The sequence below is a fragment of the Fusarium poae genome, chromosome 2, assembly GCF_019609905.1.
Source record: "Fusarium poae strain DAOMC 252244 chromosome 2, whole genome shotgun sequence".
NCBI lineage: Eukaryota > Fungi > Ascomycota > Sordariomycetes > Hypocreales > Nectriaceae > Fusarium > Fusarium poae.
In genome coordinates, this window is record NC_058400.1 from 134,119 (window position 1) to 154,692 (window position 20,574).

Genomic DNA, 20,574 nt, shown 5'->3' on the forward strand with positions numbered 1-20,574 from the left:
TTAAGAGAACTTCATCACTAGCACACGACCTGATCGACAGCCGATAGCGACAGTTGATCCAGCAACAACGGTTTCCACCCCTCGATAGTCCGGAGGTAGCCAAAGCATCTCCTTTCCATCTTGAACAATCCATGCACCGCTGGTGCTTATGCCCCAGCCAGAATGGCGAACACCCCGTAAGGTTATTTCAGTCGACCTATCATCAACGGCAGGCGGTAGAGCCGGGTGATATAGGGTTAGGAGTCCAATGTCGGTATAGAGGAGAGATTTTGTCCTTGGATCAAATGAAAGGTGATATAACACTCTGCTAACGCTAAGCGTCTGCAGGCACGCGCCCGTGGCCGCGTCCCAGATCTTGACTGTCTTATCAAATGAGCCAGATGCAAGACGCTGGCCATCTGCCGAGAACACCACCGACGTCACCCAACTGCCATGGCCCTCAAGGGTCTGCTCGCATACGCCCGTGGCCGCGTCCCAGATCTTGACTGTCTTATCATATGAGCCAGATGCAAGACGCTGGCCATCTGCCGAGAACACCACCGACCTCACCGAATCGCCATGGCCCTCGAGGGTCTGCTCGCATGCGCCCGTGGCTGCGTCCCAGATCTTGACTGTGTTATCACTTGAGCCAGATGCAAGACGCTGGCCATCTGCCGAGAACACCACCGAGCTCACCCAGTGGCCATGACCCTCAAGGGTCTGCTCGCATGCGCCCGTGGCTGCGTCCCAGATCTTGACTGTCTTATCACTTGAGCCAGATGCAAGACGCTGGCCATCTGCCGAGAACACCACCGAGCTCACCCAGTGGCCATGACCCTCAAGGGTCTGCTCGCATGCGCCCGTGGCTGCGTCCCAGATCTTGACTGTCTTATCATATGAGCCAGATGCAAGACGCTGGCCATCTGCCGAGAACACCACCGACGTCACCGAATCGCCATGGCCCTTGAGGGTCTGCTCGCATGCGCCCGTGGCCGCGTCCCAGATCTTGACTGTGTTATCATCTGAGCCAGATGCAAGACGCTGGCCATCTGCCGAGAACACCACCGACGTCACCGAATCGCCATGGCCCTCGAGGGTCTGCTCGCATGCGCCCGTGGCTGCGTCCCAGATCTTGACTGTGTTATCATCTGAGCCAGATGCAAGACGCTGGCCATCTGCCGAGAACACCACCGACGTCACCCAATCGCCATGACCCTCAAGGGTCTGCTCGCATACGCCCGTGGCCGCGTCCCAGATCTTGACTGTCTTATCATATGAGCCAGATGCAAGACGCTGGCCAACTGCCGAGAACACCACCGACGTCACCGAATCGCCATGGCCCTTGAGGGTCTGCTCGCATGCGCCCGTGGCCGCGTCCCAGATCTTGACTGTGTTATCATATGAGCCAGATGCAAGACGCTGGCCATCTGCCGAGAACACCACCGACGTCACCGAATCGCCATGGCCCTTGAGGGTCTGCTCGCATGCGCCCGTGGCCGCGTCCCAGATCTTGACTGTCTTATCACTTGAGCCAGATGCAAGACGCTGGCCATCTGCCGAGAACACCACCGATGTCACCCAATCGCCATGACCCTCAAGGGTCTGCTCGCATACGCCCGTGGCCGCGTCCCAGATCTTGACTGTCTTATCATATGAACCAGATGCAAGACGCTGGCCATCTGCCGAGAACACCACCGACGTCACCGAATCGCCATGGCCCTCAAGGGTCTGCTCGCATGCGCCCGTGGCCGCGTCCCAGATCTTGACTGTCTTATCACTTGAGCCAGATGCAAGACGCTGGCCACCTGCCGAGAACACCACCGACCTCACCGAATCGCCATGACCCTCAAGGGTCTGCTCGCATACGCCCGTGGCCGCGTCCCAGATCTTGACTGTGTTATCATATGAGCCAGATGCAAGACGCTGGCCATCTGCCGAGAACACCACCGACGTCACCGAATCGCCATGGCCCTTGAGGGTCTGCTCGCATGCGCCCGTGGCCGCGTCCCAGATCTTGACTGTGTTATCATATGAGCCAGATGCAAGACGCTGGCCATCTGCCGAGAACACCACCGACGTCACCGAATCGCCATGGCCCTTGAGGGTCTGCTCGCATGCGCCCGTGGCCGCGTCCCAGATCTTGACTGTGTTATCACATGAGCCAGATGCAAGACGCTGGCCATCTGCCGAGAACACCACCGAGCTCACCCAGTGGCCATGACCCTCAAGGGTCTGCTCGCATGCGCCCGTGGCTGCGTCCCAGATCTTGACTGTCTTATCATATGAGCCAGATGCAAGACGCTGGCCATCTGCCGAGAACACCACCGACGTCACCGAATCGCCATGGCCCTCGAGGGTCTGCTCGCATGCGCCCGTGGCCGCGTCCCAGATCTTGACTGTCTTATCACTTGAGCCAGATGCAAGACGCTGGCCATCTGCCGAGAACACCACCGATGTCACCCAATCGCCATGACCCTCAAGGGTCTGCTCGCATACGCCCGTGGCCGCGTCCCAGATCTTGACTGTCTTATCATATGAGCCAGATGCAAGACGCTGGCCATCTGCCGAGAACACCACCGACGTCACCGAATCGCCATGGCCCTCAAGGGTCTTCTCGTAAGCGTTCCAATCTGCCTCCATTCTTGGCTTCAATACCATCCAATCCGGCTCCTCCTTCTTAAAGAGCTCTCTGGTGAGACTGTGTTCAGGACTGAACACGAGTGCGGACGCATAAGCCTGCAATGGAGCAATCTCGATGGCGCGAGCATGAGAAAGAATGAATCGGCGCGCATCTCGAAGTAGTTTTGTCAGTTTCTGCGCTCCCGCGATTTTCTATAACCTTGTTAGACGGCTTCCAATATACATCTAGAGCAGCTTACCACTAAAGCCTCGAGCTTGTGTACCGCCTTGATTCCCTCCGACATGCTTCGTAGCAGACCAAGACATTCCAGCCAATACAAGTACTTCTTCTGGATGAATACATGGACGTTGCCGTTATCCCGCAGAATGTCGTTGACTTCTGCGACATTTGAGTCGTGAAGATGGTCTACCCAGTAGACGCATGAATATCGAATTGGGGATAATGGGTCGGGATTAGTCGTTGAGACCTGGTCAATGGAGAATCCTGGCGTGTTGAGACTGTAGATGTTTCGTCGAAGAGTTTCCGACAGGACCCCTAGCGACCTCGAGAAGAGGGCATAGTGCTGGTGCGCAATGCCAGAAGGTAGGATTTGTTTTGACACGTTCTTGAGCAGGAAATCTTTGGCTGATTGATGCACAAAGTAGATGACGCCGTTTCGAAGAGTCAGAAAAGAACCACAGGAATTGATGATTTCTTCCAACTCATCCTGGTCGAGATCTTCGAGCGACTGGGCAAGAGCCTTTAACTCGTCTAGGGTGATGGGTCGGTATACGACCGAAGCAAGAGCGAGGATCTCTTTGCAACGATCTGCATCTTTCGAATCGCTCATATGTTCCACCATTCGCTTATAGAGAGGATCAAGACCTGGGGGGAACGACTTCAATGTGTCGAGCGTATGGCGTTTTCGGACCTTGGGATCTGCTAGCTCTTGACAGACCAAAGCGACCCAAAGAAAGGTGCCATCGGCATTGCCAACCAAGTGACGTTGAACAGCGTCTCCTGTTTCCTTGTCGTATTTCTTAAGACCTGCCAGTCGATTCACCTTGTATCCGATGTAGTTATTGACAGCTTTGGAGATTGAGTCCTTGTTCAACTCAAGGCGCAGCCTGACTTTCTGCTCCAAATTGTCCAGTTTCTCCTCAATGTCCGGCCAGTTACGGCTAGAGACGATCCACTTGACGCGGGAAGGTTTAGTGATGAAGTCGAGAAGCTGATGGCAATTTGTCTTGCATTCATCGAGGGCATCAACAATCAGGATCGCACCATCCACGCCCGGGTCATTAAGCATGGCCATGAGGATCTTGGATAAGGCTTCCCAGGCATTCCCGTCCTCGAAAAGCTGCTTGCCCGCATGGTCGTGTTTCTCCCGAATATGCAGGATGAGCGATGGTTGCTGGGCAACTAGCAGATAGATCAGACCGCGCAGCACCGCAGTCGCGTTACTCAGCCTTGCCTCAGTGGCTTGGCAGAAGAAATAAGACAGGCGATTGCCGGGTTCCTTCTCCAGCTCGTCGATGATACCACATAGCAGCATCGTCTTGCCCTTACCGGGGTCACCTTTGATCCAGAGCAACTGGCTCTGCGGATTGTCACGCCATTGCTGGAAGTCGTCGTTATCGAGGATCCAGCGGTAAGAGTCCCTGAGCAGGCCGCCCTTTGTCTCTTGGATGCGCGTTTTGTCGTCGCGAGGGTCAGTCTCGCGCAGGTCTTTCAGGCATTGCTTCGCCTCGTCGTCTTGGTGCCGCTTCTCTTGATGTTGCGTTTGCGTTTCAATGGCCGAATGTACGCCTTTGATGGCCGAATGTACGCCTTTGATGGCCGAATGAATGTTTTGGAGATTCATCTCTAGAGCGCCCGCAGCGTCGGTGAGTTTCCGAAGTTGCATTCTGCTCTCTCCGGTATTGTATTGCTCCATGTCTCTTTGCACGGCAGCCTCGGCTTCCTTGATCTCGCTGAGCTGGCCAGCCCAATCGTCGATTTTGAACAGATCCCTTCCGATGATGGCAGCCCAATTCCGGTAGTAAAGGCAGACACTCTTCACCTGATACGAGAGAAGTTTCTCGTATAGCTGCACGACGTGCGTCTCCAATTGGCGTCGCAGTTCCGCAGAGGATTGCTCTTTCTTATTCTCATCGAGAAGTAGTGACACCAAGTTCCAATACCACTCCATTCTCGACAGGACGTAGGCGATGCCTTTGCGGTTATCGCGTGCCTCGGCGATGGGGTTCGAGAGGATCTATTAACTGTCAGCAGGGGACCATCCATTGTTCTCTCACCGGATGTGAGGGCCGATCACACACACCTCCAGTCCGAGGCAGACGCCGACCCAGGCGACAGCAGCTTCCGGAGCGGCATGCAGCGCCTTGTCCACTATTCTTCTGACCTCCTGCACCGCTTGCAGGCCTTCGTCGATGCCTTGCTTGATAGACGCTTGCTTCTGCGTCCGGTCCAGTCCAGCCTGAACCAGCTGTTGCATTTGGCCACATCGTGTCCTCGGAGTCTCTCCTATCTCGTTATCTGTTGATTCGCGAGTAGCAGAGCTCGGGTCGTCTCCGTGTAGCTTAGCTGATAAGATCTTCTCGTATACCCCAACCAGTTTGGGCTCGTTCTCTTTGAGCTTATCGTAGGCTTGGTTCCAAATTCGCTCTTGTAGACTCGGCAGTGGTGAGGTTTCGGCATCTGTCGAGGTGAGTGGAGAAGGCGGTGGCTGAGATGTTGGCTGAGTTGCTTGCTGAGCAGATGTTGGGGAAGCAGATCGAGACGATTTCGGTGAAGATGGTGCAGTGGCCGGCCACTTTTTACGGCTCTTTAAGCACTTGAAACATGACTCCGCTTTCTTTTTCAAGGACGATTTCGGTGAAGGTGCTGCAGTGGCCGGCCACCTTTTACGCCTCTTTGAAGAGAAAAACAAGTTCCAGTGCTTGAGAACCGATTTGGGTTTCATCTTTACAGAGATAATGGCGGTTTCGCTGTGCGGTATGCAAATAGCTCCAGGATAATTCTCGTTTGGTTGTCACCACCAACAACCCAAGCAACACATTTATAGGGGTTCACACGCACGGCATTCTCACACAAGGAAAGGCCTCCGCAGTTGAATAGGATCCCTGTCGCTTGCCACTTGTAAAAATAAAAATAAACCCACAGGAGGGCGGTTGGTCGATCTGATATTCAGCTGCACAGGGGTGATGGGCTACGTGACACTGAAGGACAGAGGATGGCGGCCACACCAACTACTGATGTAACCCCGGGCGCTGAAAGGATCACAATTTGAAAGGGCAAGATTCACTGTATCATTTCCGTACAGCCCGCAGGGGTCTCAAATGTTGGACTGATACAAAGGTCTAATTTATATTCAATACTGTAGAAAAGATAGCGGACAAAAAAAAAAAGCTCAGTCTCGCGCCAATATTTGAGACCCCTGCGGGTTGTACAATCAAGGGATATCGTAGCTCTGACCGATATTTGCACCCCTCGCCTTACCTTTACCAACCCCACAAAGCATGCTGACGTCTGCTGTCGTCCCGACACCCCGGTTGGGCTTGGCTTGGTTCTCTGTATTGAGCCTTTTTTCCTTCTCTTTTTTGCGGCAAGCACGAGGGATGACCGACATCGTCATACTCACACGACAATCAACGGCACAAAATCATTTGTCAGTGAACTGGGCTCCCGCCTTGGACATCGTTTGTTCAAAGCCAGACTGGTCTACGTGGAAGTGATGCGGTCCCGAAAAATGACAATTCGTCCCTGCCTGTCGTCGATTTCGGCCCAAGAGACTGGCTAAAAATTATTCGAAAGGGTCAGCAATCCAGTGCCGGCCGACAGGTGCACCGCCGAAATATTTCGGATCGCTTGAGATAAGCAGTCCTGGACACTGGCGGAACGTGCCTAGCTTCGGTCTAACTTGAATGATCTGCGTGGTCTTTACCGCTTTGTGTTCACATTGGCCACTAGTTAGTTTTAGCTTTGTTGTTAGCTCACATGACATTACAGCGAAGCACACCATCAATGCGTGAAGGTGGGTACGCAGACGAGAAAGCTCAGAGGTCAACGTCAACAGGGATATGACGAAAAGAAGGCAGAGAGAGGGAAGGCACAATCCAAAAAGAAGAACTGGCAACAACAAAAAAATAAAAAGGAAAGGGAAAAGAGATAGGGGAGAAGCGAAAGCCAGAAGCTAGGAGGCCTAGGTCAGCTTAGCTTGCGAGGCTAATTCTCGGGCTTAGGCGACGCTAGAGCCGGGAGTCAGTAAGGATGCAATTAGCGCAGACTCCACCATGAGTCCATGATCGTCCTCCAAGGACGACTCAGCAAAAAGACGGTGAGCTTTATGGATCGCAACTACTCTAGTAGTCTCTTTTCTGGCCCCTAACAGGAGCTTGGAGCGATGGCTGGTTCGGCAGTTAATCGTCGTAGAGGCGTTACAGATGGCATGGCTACGCAACACAAGCAGCTTCGCCAACTCATCCGAGCATCGCAAATGTGTTGATGGAGTACTGGAAGAGGAGCTTGGCCCCATGCATGCCGGGGCTCCGCAACTTTCATGACACATACTTTGGCGCTGTAACCAGGCTTTCGTCGAGCAATATCCCGAAGGGGTGGCCCAAGATGCGAACCGAACCAGGACGGTGTGCTGAGCTGGTTTGCTGATTCCACCGAGAGGTTAGCGTTATTCGCAGACGGTCAAGCGTTGAATTCGACGCATGGCAAAGCCTAACGAACCGATTGACGGCTCTGTCTGTCTAAATGGCATCGATTTGTTTTTGTCAGGATTTTGAAACCTGCTCCTTTCTGAACTATTGGCAATGTGAAACGGAAGTGCTGGCTATTTCACCCCATAATACTTACGGCTGATACGACGGGCTTTTAGCTGTTACGTAATTGTAATGACGGCACTGATACTACTTCCCCATGTCGACTTACATGTCTCCGACGGGGTCTTGGGGTCAACGGTAGCGAGAAGCTTCTTGACGTGGCAAATGTGAGGTACGCTAGTGCCGCCCTAATAGGCAGGGTAGGGAATCAATCCATCCACGTCATTATCCGGCTTTGTGGATTACTAATTGGACAATTCAGGAACCCGCCGCCGACACCTCATCATTTGTCGGTGCCCAAGTAGAAGGCTGGCGGACTTCGGTATGCCCCTCGTTGTTGGTCGGTAGTTCCGGGTCAAGAGGTAAGTCTGCCATCTCGGTTCACCGACCGTATGAATCGAGTAAAAGAGGAGACATTTGGGTTCAGGCATTATAACGCGTCCGATGTTTTGCATGGGTAGATCTGTTAATGTTTGCGCAGAGGTATAGCAAATATTAACGAAATATATCAGGGTACTCATCCCCATGACTAGCGTCCACGTCAATCCACTCACTCTTTTTAGAAGGCAGGTTCCGTGTTCCCCTTGATGCTAAGTCTTGTCTGGGGTTGAAGGTCAGCTTGGCAGCGGACTGATCGATTTGCAGTAGGTAGTAGTAGTGTTTCTTATGCCTGGGAGAATGGATCTTAGAGGGCCTGTGGCTACGCTAAATTGTTTAAAATAGCATCGGTTGTCAAGGTTGTAGTCATTTAAGCGGCTATGTCGGGTTAGAATGGAATGAACTTATTCCGCCCGGGAGGATGCATAGCGAGGAAGTGTAAACTTTCATGTTTTATTACTTAATCATGACTCCTAAGCTTCCATCTGCGCGCAAACGCGGTAGGCCGTCACTGAACCGCGCCTCTTGGCCCTATGAGGCGTATCCTCCCGGGCGGAATGAATTCAATTCAATGAACCGCGCCTCATCATCGCCAGATTATCCGACCCAGCGATCGTTACACGCAGCGCAGCGCATTCATCAAGCATGTGGCATGTGGCCAACTGAGTTCTGCAAAGGTTTTGTACCTGAGACTTGGGGTGTTCGACTTATCGAGAGCCTTTCTACGTTGGTGTCTCTGGTAGTGGCTGCTGAGAACGTGGAGCTCGACCAGGTGCGCCATAGATTGAAGGTTTTCGCCACTAGCCATCCGCGCTCAGATCGCCCGCGACTTCGTGAGCTAGATATAGCAAAGGTGCGGAAGTGGCTACGTGGGATGGGTATTGATACTAAACAAACACGGCGATGGAATGGACGTGCGGATGATGAGGATCGGACTGCGGAGAGTGACAGAACCAAGGCAAACTCTGAACCGGTTGATGAGATTATCGCTCTAGGCTTTCGAGAAGATCTCAGCAAATACGGAGACAAAAATGAAGAAGAGACTGAAGAAGATCCCGACTTGACTGTCGAAGACGAAGAGAGCGCCCCTCATAAACGAAATCTTTGGTCGCGAAGCAGAGACATCGGTGATATTCAGGTTGATGAGCCTATGGAGGACACCATAGCGGCCAATCCTAGGTCTGGGCCTGCTATAATCAATGGAAAATCCAGGGGCAGTCCTGCCGCCTCCAGCTCCGGCTCCAGCTCCGCCTCCAACGCAGCCGAGTCAAGCGCTTGCCCTCGGCGCGACTTTCAACCACCATCTCGCTTGGCTCATGATACCTCCCGGAGCTCTATTCGCCGTCCAGAGGGACCAGATGAACAAGCGTCCGCGCCTTCTGCTGCTACAACTCCACGGGCTTTTCAAAGCTCGACGCAGCCACGCGAACCACCAAGCTCCCAAACGACGGCGCCTCTCACCTCTGCTTCTCAGAACGCCCAGGGTGCTCAACGATCTGGTGTGCAACCGCTCAAGCAAACAGCGTCATCTGTTCCGGGCCATCCTCAGACTCCCGTGTCTTTTCCTGCGACAACTCCACAGGGCACTACGCGTCCTCCGCAACAACAAGGCAGCCAGGGATCAGCAACCGCGGCTCAGAACTCTGTACAGCTTCGCGCACAATCATCAGCATCTCTACCCACCCCCCAGAGCGCGCGACAGCCTGACCAACAATCAAGTAGCCAGCCATCCATGTCCGGAACGAGTTCTCAAAGCCCCTCGACTCCTCGCGCACAAGCAAGCTCGCAGCCAGCACTGTCTCGTTGTACCGGCACTACATCCCAGGCCTCCCAGAGCTTTCAGCAGCAACCGAATCACCGACCATCGGCGTCTATCAATGCGACTCCTCAAGCATCTCTACACTCCCACCTAGGAGGCAGTCAACCATCGACACCTCGTCCCATCGCCCCTGCTAGGGCTAACAAGCGCCCTGCTCCGTCATCGCCAGTAAACACATTTACATCCACCAACAACTTCATCAACCGAACAGCGGCGAGCATTTCAGAATCACTCGCAGCCCCTTTAACCAAAAGGCAAAAGACTGCTGACATTCAATGTCCAAGTTCACAGGTGACTGGATCATTGGATTGGAACGCTCTTCTTGTAAGTAACATTTGCAAATCCAGTCAATCCGATGTGGTCATCATAAACTAACATCCCTTCAGCCCACCGGAGACGAATTCAGAGCAAGCTTGAAGGCTGCTTCGGCTGCCTTATTTCCTCATATCAAGAGCTTCGAAGAACTTTTTAACATCCATCAATGACGAACACTGCCGACTCACCGCATTTGAGCGCAGCCTCAGACCTACAAAGAACGAGCAAGCAAAGGAACAGGAAAAAGCCCAAGACGCGCTCAAGGATGTCGAGAAATCAATGGCCACCGAGAACAAGTTGCTCAGGGACCTGGAAGATCTCTACAACAAATATCCTGGAGATAACGAACTTCGCACGTTCCTGGATAAACGAAGACGAACGGTTCGCGAACATGAAGAGGTATATACCGCAGTCAAAATCCAACTTGACAAGAGTGCTTCTGGGCTTTTCAAAACCGATAGCAAGATTGCGTTGGCTACCAAGAGGATTGGGCAGCTTGAAGCCGAGAAGGCCGAGGTCATGAAAGAGAAGATGGGGATTGATACGGCGGCGAAACGATTGATGCTTATGTCTCGTTTTATGGAACCCGGCTGGCAAGCTAGACTGGCAATGGTTGAGGAGGCTTTGGGAGAAGAAGTTATGCAGTTTGCATTTTCATAGGGGTTTCATTGTTGTGAGTGGTGGTTGGAGTTGTAATATAGGGATATCAGCTTTACTAAGCGTGACGTTGGTGTGGAGGAGATATCTTTAGCTTATTCGGACAAGCATCGTATTGAAAGAAACCTACCGAGATGACATGGACTTGGTGTCATCGCCCAGAGGCTGAAAAGAACTGCATGAAACGGATAAGGGATTGAGTGCTGTTACGCTGAGATTATGTTAGGGTCGTCATGTATTTAAGAGATGGTTCTCGACGAACTGACTCCAGACAATACCTAGTTATGAAAGAAGATACAAGCCACCAGTTCTAACTTCAGGCTGCAAGCAAAATAATAAAGATCACCATCTCCGGTCAACAGACTGTCACTAGAGTCTCGACCTCATTAATAAGTTTTGAGTAACTTGAACTAACGTTCATATCTCAATTATGACTATTCCTTCATCCACCAAACCCAATCAGTTCTCATCATCATCAAAGCCAACCTGTTGAATATTGGAGGGTTCACCCTCAACTTCGGGATTAAAGTCTGAAGTCTTCAGCTTAGATCGTAGGACTTTCACCTTAATATCTGACAGTTCGTCAAGTTGATGGATCGAAATTAAAATCGAATCGACTGGTCGATCAATTTCGAAGCTTGAAGACTGGATTCGAGGCGCTTGTGGATCTTTTATGGTGAATATGCCGACGTCTTTTCAAAGGCGTTTCTGATGGAATGTCGCGAGTTTGATATGGATAGCGCTTCATAATAGGCTGCATGTACATTAAGTGGCAAAACTTGATATAAAGAAAGGATTCGCGGAGAAGCAGGAAGGAAAGCAAACAGGGTAGCCATAAACTGCTACACGTTAACAAGACGGAAGGGCGCACAGACAGACACCTACCCTTTGGGCTTGGAAGTATGGAACAAGTCGTGAGAGGCAGTACTTGAGTGGTAGTAAGCAGAGAATCATTAAAACGTCTATAATTCTGCCCCTGCCTGACCTTACCAAATCCTACTAGTTCCCCCTTAACAATCCTGTTGGCTGAGTCTTTCCAAACACAACCGAAAACCGACAACCTAAACCCATCATTGATCCCTACATACGCAACGGATAGCCTGGGATGGAATTTTGACTGTGAAATATGCTAAAGAAAGTAGGATGCAATACGCAAACGAGCATTAAAATGGCATTGATGCATATCAGCAGATTCCTCACGCTTTGGCCTACCCTTACGCCTTATTTATCCGCATCTTCTACTGTCGTCGATTTTGGACGCTTTTTGATTGTCATTTTTTGGCCAGCATCGACATTTGACAGAGACGTTTATTACGGCCATTCTAGCCCTGTCCCTACTTACATAGCGGATCTTCAAATCTCATTATACATCTTCTTTTATGCTCCAACCTCCCACATGTTTTCATTATGTATTAGGCACTCGCTTCCTAAATATCAGAGATCTATCATAATTGCTCGCCATGGATAAATGCCGACGCCGCCGGCCACCCTAGATCGACACAGCGCATTCTGGCTTTGAAAACTTAATGTTTATATTGCGCAGTAGTGCTGGGTGAAAATGTATTTTATAAAACTTGATTGTTCATTATTGATATGAGAGTTCTTCTCGGGTTTATATCTCTAGATGATTTCATCTAGGACTTTGAACTCTAAATCTAGGACTTTCAGTCTGACAGTCTAAACCCTGAAAGGAAGGGGGATCCCCGGATTTTCCAACACAAACTGAAGTGACTCGAGTGATCCTGGCTGGCCAATACTAAGTTTCAACGATGGCCCCTCGCCCCAAGGCTTCTGTTGCAGCTGCTTCGAAACAAGGGATCGTAGTGCGGTATCAGTGCTCGTGTCTCGAATAGCGCGACCGGTAGTGATAACACTATCTCGAATAATGTATTCGACTTCTTTTGACGGCGTTTTGGTATCGAACGCAATCTTGCAGACCTCAGCGATGAACTCTGCTTGTGAAACTTGAGCCTTCTCTTCGTCTATTGCTAGGGTGACGATGTGAGTATCAGGCTGCTCGGCTCGGATGGAACGGAAGAAGCCCTGGGCCACACTATAGTCTGGACACTCGCTGTTCTTTGGTGAAGTGACCCAGAGAAGGTTGGAGACTTTTCTGATCATCAATTGGAGACCGCTGAACTGTTCTTCCGACAAAGTGGAGAGAAGAGGTTTGTCTCCAGCTTCAGCGAGGCAGATGACAAGATCACCACTGGTCAAATTGACAAGTTCCTTCTGAACTGAGTCAAGTGAGAATGGAACGATGGTTGTATGCCGTACTAGGGTAAGATCAATTCGTGTACGAACTTGATCTGCAAGCTCTCTCTCCCCCGTTGACGCCTCTTCACTGATTAGCATGACCAGACGGCCTTTACTTGCCTTTTTCTCAACTGCTTGTTCAACTTCACTCGCGGTGGTGACAATAACACTCATAATATGACACTGATCATCTTGGTAGTCTCGGATCACGAAGTCATTCCCCGAGAAGCCATTTTCCTTGAGGCACTTATCCCAAAGATGCTCTGGTATAGCAGCTGAATGGGGTCTCCACTCCTCGCGAGCAACCCACCAGCCTGGCACAAGTCCAGCCATAAAGTTGGTGGCGATATCATCGGGGTTGATAACCTCGACTAAGATGAGACGACCACCTGGCTTCATAGCCTTTCGCACGTTTCGAATAGTGGCTTCCAGGTATGGAGTTGCGTGGAGCACACTCGCTGCGATGACCAAGTCATAAGACCCCGGTTCAAAGCCTTGACTGTCAATACTTCGGTCCAAATCAAGTGTCTTGAAAGTGATACGGCCTTGGCTCTTGAGGTCTGGCCATCTTTGGCTAGCAGTCTCGAAGAAGGCGGGTGATATGTCGGTGTAAGTATACTCTGCGAACGCCAATCCTCCAATACGCTTCTCACGTTCCTGCAGAGCCGATATGACATGCCCCGTCATACCACCTGTACCAGCACCGACTTCGAGAACTCTAAGAGCGGGGTTCTCATGTGATGCCAAGTCAAGTAGGTAATTGAGCTGACCATCAGCGCAGAGGTTCTGAAAGAGATCTGAGTAGAAGATATCGGCCTGGTCGGACTCAAAGACTACCTGCAGAGGATCAAGCTCGCCAGACAGAATCTCATGTAACTTTCGTGCACACGTCGTATATAACTTCCACGCTGGGAGGACAGAGTCAACCTCGGCCAGGCGAAACTCGAGCTCTTCGTCACAGACCTTCACTGCTTCATCCTGATGTTCGGTCGATAACTTGCTAACGTGGTGTTCCATCCACTCCAAATGACGTTGCAAATCTGCTGGAACTTTGGACTTGTCAATGCGCTTCATCACACGAACAGCTACGAGCTCCAGTGTATGACAGAGCTTCGAGTGATTCTCCAGGACTGCGCTGTCATCTTTTGGCACAGCATTGGTGGCGCATAGTCGTGTGATTTGGCTGGAGTCAAGCATGCTGAACTGAGGTTTCCACTCAATTGAGTAAACCAGCTTCTTCTCCTTGTGGGTTATTTCACCCGAGACAGCAGATGTAACTGCATGATCGATGCAACAAAGTATCTCTCCGCCCTCACCCAAAGCTATCACCTTACCCTGCTCTCCATAGCCGTGAACAGTCGGAGTCGCGCTGCACATCCACTGTACCGAAGGCGTCTTCCATGCACTGGAGGAGAACCATGCATTTTCGAGTATTATGGGGACATTGGCTGCGCGTTGTTGGCCTGAGCTGGCTCGGAGAACTTGAAACGCTTGGTCTAGGACTGCAGGATGGACCAGGCTTCTGATATCGAATCTTGGCTCAGACAGATCAATACGTGCCACGGCTGAGGTTTTACCATCCCACTTAATGTCGCGCATCAGCTGGAACCAATCACCATATTGCAGCCCAATTTCTGCCGCATCGTGGTAGAAGACGCTAGAGTCGATTGGTGAAGCACACGTCTTGGCCACCTCCTGATATTGACCCCAGATATGCTTGTGGTTCACTTGTCGCTCTTCGTTCCTGTCGTTGTCCTGATACTCCACCGAAATACTCGCAGTAAAGCACTCAAGCCACTCATTGCGCGAGTAAGTGAAGATGCTGACGTCGAACTTTGCAGTCTGTTGCTTGTCGACAACTCGTAGGCGGACTTGCGTCTCGAGGCGATCTTCCCATGTTTCTGGCACAATTATGGGGCTCATAAACTCAGATCTTTCAATGCTATACCCAAAGACAGCGCGGTCAGATGGAACCATCTCTTGCGCTGCCTCAATAGCCATGAGAAGCATGCCAGATGCTGGAAAGAGGACGGTGTCACTGATCTATGACCTGCGTTAGTAATGTCATGGTATCTTTATCGTCAAAATTCACCTTGTGATCTCCAGTCCAAGGAGTTGATTCAGTGCTCCAAAAGTTCCTCCATCGAGGCTCAAGTGGGTTCCAGTCAGATACCCTCACTCCAAGCAATTCGCCTTTGACAGCCTCTCGCAGCCTGAAGTCTTTGCTCAGACGCGACTCCGCCCAGTATCGCTGTGATCTGTCAAAAGCATACTTGGGACAGTCAACCAGGAACTTCCCCTTCGTGGATTGCTGGTTTGCTGCTGAGATGGAAACAGGAAAGCCTTGACAGAATAGTTGTCCAACGAGCTCCAGAGTGGTCTGAGCTGCTGGGTGTGATCTATGCAAGACATAGTTGTATCTTACTCCCTTTGCAGCACTGGCCATATCACTCAAAGTGTCTTTCACTGGTCTTCGAAGAGCTGGGTGAGGACCAATTTCAATCAGGTCAGTGATATTGCCTAAGCCGAATTTGCGTGCTGAGTTCTTGCTTGCAATGAGTTGCACTACCTCAGCGAACCGGACAGGTGACAGCATGTTGTCAACCCAGTATTGACCAGTCGACAGTGTCTCTGGAGAAATTCTTTTGCCGGTGACAGATGATACCATTGGGATACTGGTGCCATCTTTCCTCTTGGTGAGCACTTCGAGTGCACCAAGATACTCGCTCGCAATGGCTCTCATGGATGGTGAGTGATACGCAACTCCGGTCTTTAGCTTCTGCGCAAAGATCCCATCTTGATCGGCCCGCGACTTGACCTTGTCTATGGCCTCTTCAGGCCCCGAGAGAGTGATGTTGAGAGGACTGTTGATGCATGCAACGTTGACTGTAGTGACACCTATCTTCTCCAGATACTCCGAGACGTGATCTGGTACCAGATTAATGGAAAGCATGGCGCCTGGAGATGTTGTGTTGGCCGTTCTTAGCTTTCCAGCCAAGATGCCACGAAAGTAGGACACTCTACAAGCGGACTCTAAAGATAGTCCACCTGATGTATATCTAGGAAGACTTAGTAAACTCATTCGCTCATTCGCCCTCAAAAGTGTTGATGACATACGCTGCAGCGATCTCACCTGAAGAATGACCAATAACTACCTTGGGCGTGATACTGAAGCTGGTGAGCAGATCTACCAAGGCAATTTGTACAGCGGTTGCAAGCGGCTGGCTGTATTGCGGCATGTTGATGTTGTCCCCGGAGCTAAGCTCGTCTAATCTAATCAGTCAGCAAGTATCTTAGATATAATCCATATTATGTACTTGCCAAATAGGCTCCACGAGCACCCAAAGCTGGAGTAAGTCGCGCTGATCTTCTCTAGAGTCTTCTTGTAGATAGGATACCGTTCAAGACCCAAACCCATATCAATGTGCTGCGCGCCTTGACCTGTAAACACAAAAGCCAGGCCAAGGTCCTCTGAGCTTCGAATGGACTTCGAAGGCGACAATGCTTGCTTTGTTGATTCGTCAACCACAGCGAAAGCTCTCCAAAGCATGTTACTTCGGTGTGTACCCAGAGTAAACGCCAAACGGTCGAGCTTCTTATGGCCCCCGGACACCTTCTCTTTGTAAAAGCTGTCATAAGCCTCGATAGTGCGCTTAGCTGTCTTTTCGTCGGCGGCAGTCCATACCAGAAGCTTGTGTCCGTTGGTGACAGTAAAGCCGTTTGGTACAGACCTTGGGATGAGGGTTGTGTTATGGAAGCCACTGAGGCCGCGATCCTGTAAGTAATGAAGTGCATCGTCGAGAACAATATGCGAGTTTGAACCGCCAAACCCGAAAGAGTTGAGAGACACTCGACGAAGGCCTTCGGCAGGCCACTCGATGCTTTTCGTTGGCATCTACCAGTCTCAGTCAATGGGGAACACATACGATATATACTTTGGACCTACAGTGATGTTGTATGAATCCACGTTTAGTGCTGGATTTATCTTTTGAAGTAGCGCGTTGGGAGGGATGACCCCTTTCTCGAGTATCACTGGCAGTGTCAGCTTGGAACCTCCTCACGTTGATCGAACGGCGAGCCATATTACAAATGCATTTGACCAGACTTGCAAGTGCACTGGCTCCTTCGAGATGCCCTATATTTGCTTTCACTGAGCCACTGCTCCGGTCGTTAGTCTGCGTTTTGCTAATAGGTAAAGAGACAACATACACATAGAGTGGTTCTGAATGAGAACGATGTTCTTGAAAGCACCGCCCAATAGCTTTCACCTCAATTGGATCGCCAACAGGTGTACCGGTGCCTTGATCCCATGGTTAGCTCGTCATCAGAAGCGTTCCGATATAGCACTTACCGTGAGCTTCAACGTACCGAGTTTCACTCATCGACAAACCTGCTTGTTTGTAAACATGGTGAATCAGCTCCTCCTGAGATTGCGAGCTCGGCTGTGTAAGAATCGGGGTATGGCCATCCTGGTTCGAGCCAATCGATCGAACCACAGCTCGAATCATATCACCATTCTCAATCGCAGCTTGCACAGGCTTCAGAACAACAGCAATAACTCCCTCACCGCGTGCATACCCGTTAGCCCGTTCATCAAAGCTGTAACAAACGCCATCAGGTGAGAGAAATCCTTGGTTAGCCAGAACCTGAAAGATACTGGGGTCAAGAAGAAGGTTTGCACCGGTCACGACAGCCTGTGAATATTAGTCAACCATAGAGTGGGGTGTGCTTTGACTTACACATGAAGCATCACCGCTCCTCAGAGCTTTGCATGCCATATCAACAGCCGACAGGCTACTGGAACAAGCAGTATTGACGTGAATGCTTGGCCCACGAAGGTCAAAGTAACAGCTGACACGATTGGGAATAATACACGAGACAGCACTTCCAGTTACAGCTGTTCGCTCCAAGTTATCTGGGTCCACGGCCGTCATTCTGCTGTAGTCCTCCAGCATAGAGGCCGAGAAGACAGCGGTGCGAGAGCCCTTGAGACTGTCAACAGGGAGGCCCGCTACGAGACAAACAGTTAGTACTCCTTCAATATGAGTAGTTTAGGGATATTTCACCGTTCTCGAAAGCGTGGTAGGTAGCTTCCAGCGTCCAGCGCTGCATCGGATCCATCGCAGCAGCTTCTTTCGCCGTGAGTGAGAAGAAGGGGGCGTCGAAGGCGACAACATCGTCGTTGATGAAATGCCCTCCTTTTCCACTCCACTGTAGCAGTATCAGACGCGACCCAGGTGTTTAATGAGAACTACTACCTTCTGATGTTTATTCTTGGCAAATGAATCTGTTTTGACGCGACTTTCGGGCCAGTCAGTCATCAAGTTTCGTCGGTGATCGAGAACATCCCAGAAATCATCATCGTCCTCAACACCTCGCGGGAGCTTGAACGAGTATCCAACAATTGCAATATCAAAGAGTTGACCGAGAGACGTTTGGTTCATATTCGTAGAAGAACTGATGTAGTTCTCCCACCTCAGCTTGAACCTCTGCGCCTCATTTTATACTTTTCTTCAGAAAACTTGTTCCGCTCTCTTTCGTCATAAAGGCATTTGCCGACGCAGTCACCACTCGGTAAAAAGGGAAGGTAACATTCCTATGAATCACATGCGTAGAAAGAAGCTCGACCTTGCAGAGGTATGGTATGTTTAGTTCTATGATTGGTTGGAGATAAACGAGGGTGAGCAACCTTGGAATGTAAACAGTGCTACAATCAGAACCGTGCATTGGGCGGCTAATAGGCGGACGGGTACCCGTCCTTCTAAAATTGGACGGGTCCCGTCCCAGTTTCCATATATGGTATAGTTCTTCTCCGCTATCGGACCGCCAACATCGTCACCTTTACACTTGCAAGATGCAAGATCCAGTTCCAGATTCAACGCGGCTGAGATACGATGATCCACGAGCAATCCACCAGGGATACGTCACGTCAAGAGATGATTGGTATAAGGCCCAGCCACCGGGAACCTCACTAGGTAACCGCCAGTATAGGAAAGCAATGGGCCTGCCTTTAGCATATCCAAAAACAATCTACAGCTGGTGTCTTGATCATAAGCAGATGGGGAGGTGCTGCGCAACCTCAACGAGCCTAAGAGAATGGACCAAAGAAGAGATGGTGGCTTATTCAGACTAGGACAAAGCAGAGCCTGGTCGCATCGAAGCACAAGTAGCTCGAGAGACCGAGAACGGGCGACTGTTCACAAGCAGAAGAGGCATCGGTGAGCTTTGGGAAATAGCCTAGCAGGATATCGATGAACAAGAAGCCTTGTACTCGGCCATCGAAGAGGAAGAAAGTTGTATTGTGGTACAGCTCTAGCTCTAGTAGAATTTGGAGTAAATTTGGAACTCAGATATGTCGTGGCTATTCACCTCAAGCCAATGGTTTGTTGGAATAGCTGGTAAATGGGACTCGTCAAACTACTTGAGGCAGTGGAACAAGGCGTGAGGTAATCCGATAGCGGAAGAAAATTATACCAAAAATGGAAACTGGGACGGGACCCGTCCGCCTATTAGCCGCCCGTGCATTGGTGCCCTTGAGTCAGCAGGCCGATCACCTAATAAACTCTAAGTGGGGATTCCTATTTTGGTGGCGTGTCACGGCCAGGGTCCCTGGATGCATTCAGGGTCTTACCGCTGCACTAAAATGGCAAAAGACTAGGATGTAAAGTCCCTGACCTTACACTGCATTCTCATATATATAGATAGCGCTCCCAGGATCAGATCAGGTTCAGGCTCAGGCTGTGGCATGGCTCATATTGTATTTATTGCTAAGAACCCAATATATTCCACGTGACCCCATAACTAAACCGCTTCTGCACAAGTCTCATCGTCAAGTCGACTGAAATTGACGACTCTCTTCGTTGTGACTATTTTACAAGAGGGAGGCGCTAATCGACTCTGTTCGTCATGCAAGTCGAATGGGGTCCGTTCGACTTGTATAGGGTAGGTCTATTTTAAGTGGTGGAAAACGTGGGGTATGTTATCTCACGTGGGTGGAGATTAGTTGGGTCGTAACATCTGCGGCGCTCGCTTATGGATTACGTTAGGACTTCAAACTTTAATCCTAAACCTTAATCCTAAAGCTGAGGGTGAACCCTCCAACATTCAACACAACTTACTACCCCATACACCTCAACCCTAATACCTTCCTATATTCTTAATATCTACAGTCAACTCTAGTATTCTGTTCTGCCAAGACTCACACCACTAAACTTCAGGACCAAGAACGCTACTCATCGTCCAATCATTTTATTGTTCCTGTCGTTCGATAATAGAGCCTGAGTGGTGCTCTCACTCCACCATATTTTCTCCGAGGCATTTTGCAGAACGGATAAATATACCTATCTCGTAGTAGCACTCCAAGCTACTGCACAGGAATCCTTCGAAAGACAGGTGTTGCTCACAGAGAAATATTTCTGAGTTGAGCTAATGCACCAACAGAGGAGACCTAGTTCGACTTGCATATATACGACAGAAATACACTCTATTAACGAAAACACCAGTCAACAAGGAAGGTGACGCAGTCCTGAAACCTGCAATCGCTGATCCGTCGGGTAAAGTGTGTTAAATCCTCCGAGGCGAGCGATGGGAGAGGAAGCTAGGAAGACTTCCGAAGTTCCGGGAATCAAGACAGGCCCAACCCCTGGAGAGATTAGCGCTCATCCCTGTCCATCACCCTACCATTCGATATTCCCTGCTTGATGGAGCCAATTTATGAG

At 50.5% G+C, this 20,574-nt stretch overlaps 3 protein-coding genes across 3 annotated transcripts; 1 reads left to right on the plus strand and 2 right to left on the minus strand.

The window, feature by feature from the left end:
* Positions 1-5,564, minus strand: FPOAC1_003969 (uncharacterized protein; the record flags this gene model as incomplete). The annotated part of the gene is made up of 3 exons (XM_044848524.1): positions 1-2,811; positions 2,859-4,856; positions 4,923-5,564. The coding sequence occupies 3 exons, from the start codon at positions 5,562-5,564 to the stop codon at positions 1-3; spliced, it is 5,451 nt and encodes a 1,816-aa protein (XP_044707233.1).
* A 2,816-nt stretch (positions 5,565-8,380) lies between these two features.
* Positions 8,381-10,603, plus strand: FPOAC1_003970 (uncharacterized protein; the record flags this gene model as incomplete). The annotated part of the gene is made up of 2 exons (XM_044848525.1): positions 8,381-9,952; positions 10,163-10,603. The coding sequence occupies 2 exons, from the start codon at positions 8,381-8,383 to the stop codon at positions 10,601-10,603; spliced, it is 2,013 nt and encodes a 670-aa protein (XP_044707234.1).
* A 1,674-nt stretch (positions 10,604-12,277) lies between these two features.
* Positions 12,278-18,300, minus strand: FPOAC1_003971 (uncharacterized protein; the record flags this gene model as incomplete). The annotated part of the gene is made up of 10 exons (XM_044848526.1): positions 12,278-14,899; positions 14,949-15,915; positions 15,974-16,129; positions 16,174-16,751; positions 16,803-16,888; positions 17,151-17,156; positions 17,208-17,550; positions 17,596-17,867; positions 17,923-18,067; positions 18,115-18,300. The coding sequence occupies 10 exons, from the start codon at positions 18,298-18,300 to the stop codon at positions 12,278-12,280; spliced, it is 5,361 nt and encodes a 1,786-aa protein (XP_044707235.1).
* Between the last annotated feature and the right edge of the window lie 2,274 nt (positions 18,301-20,574).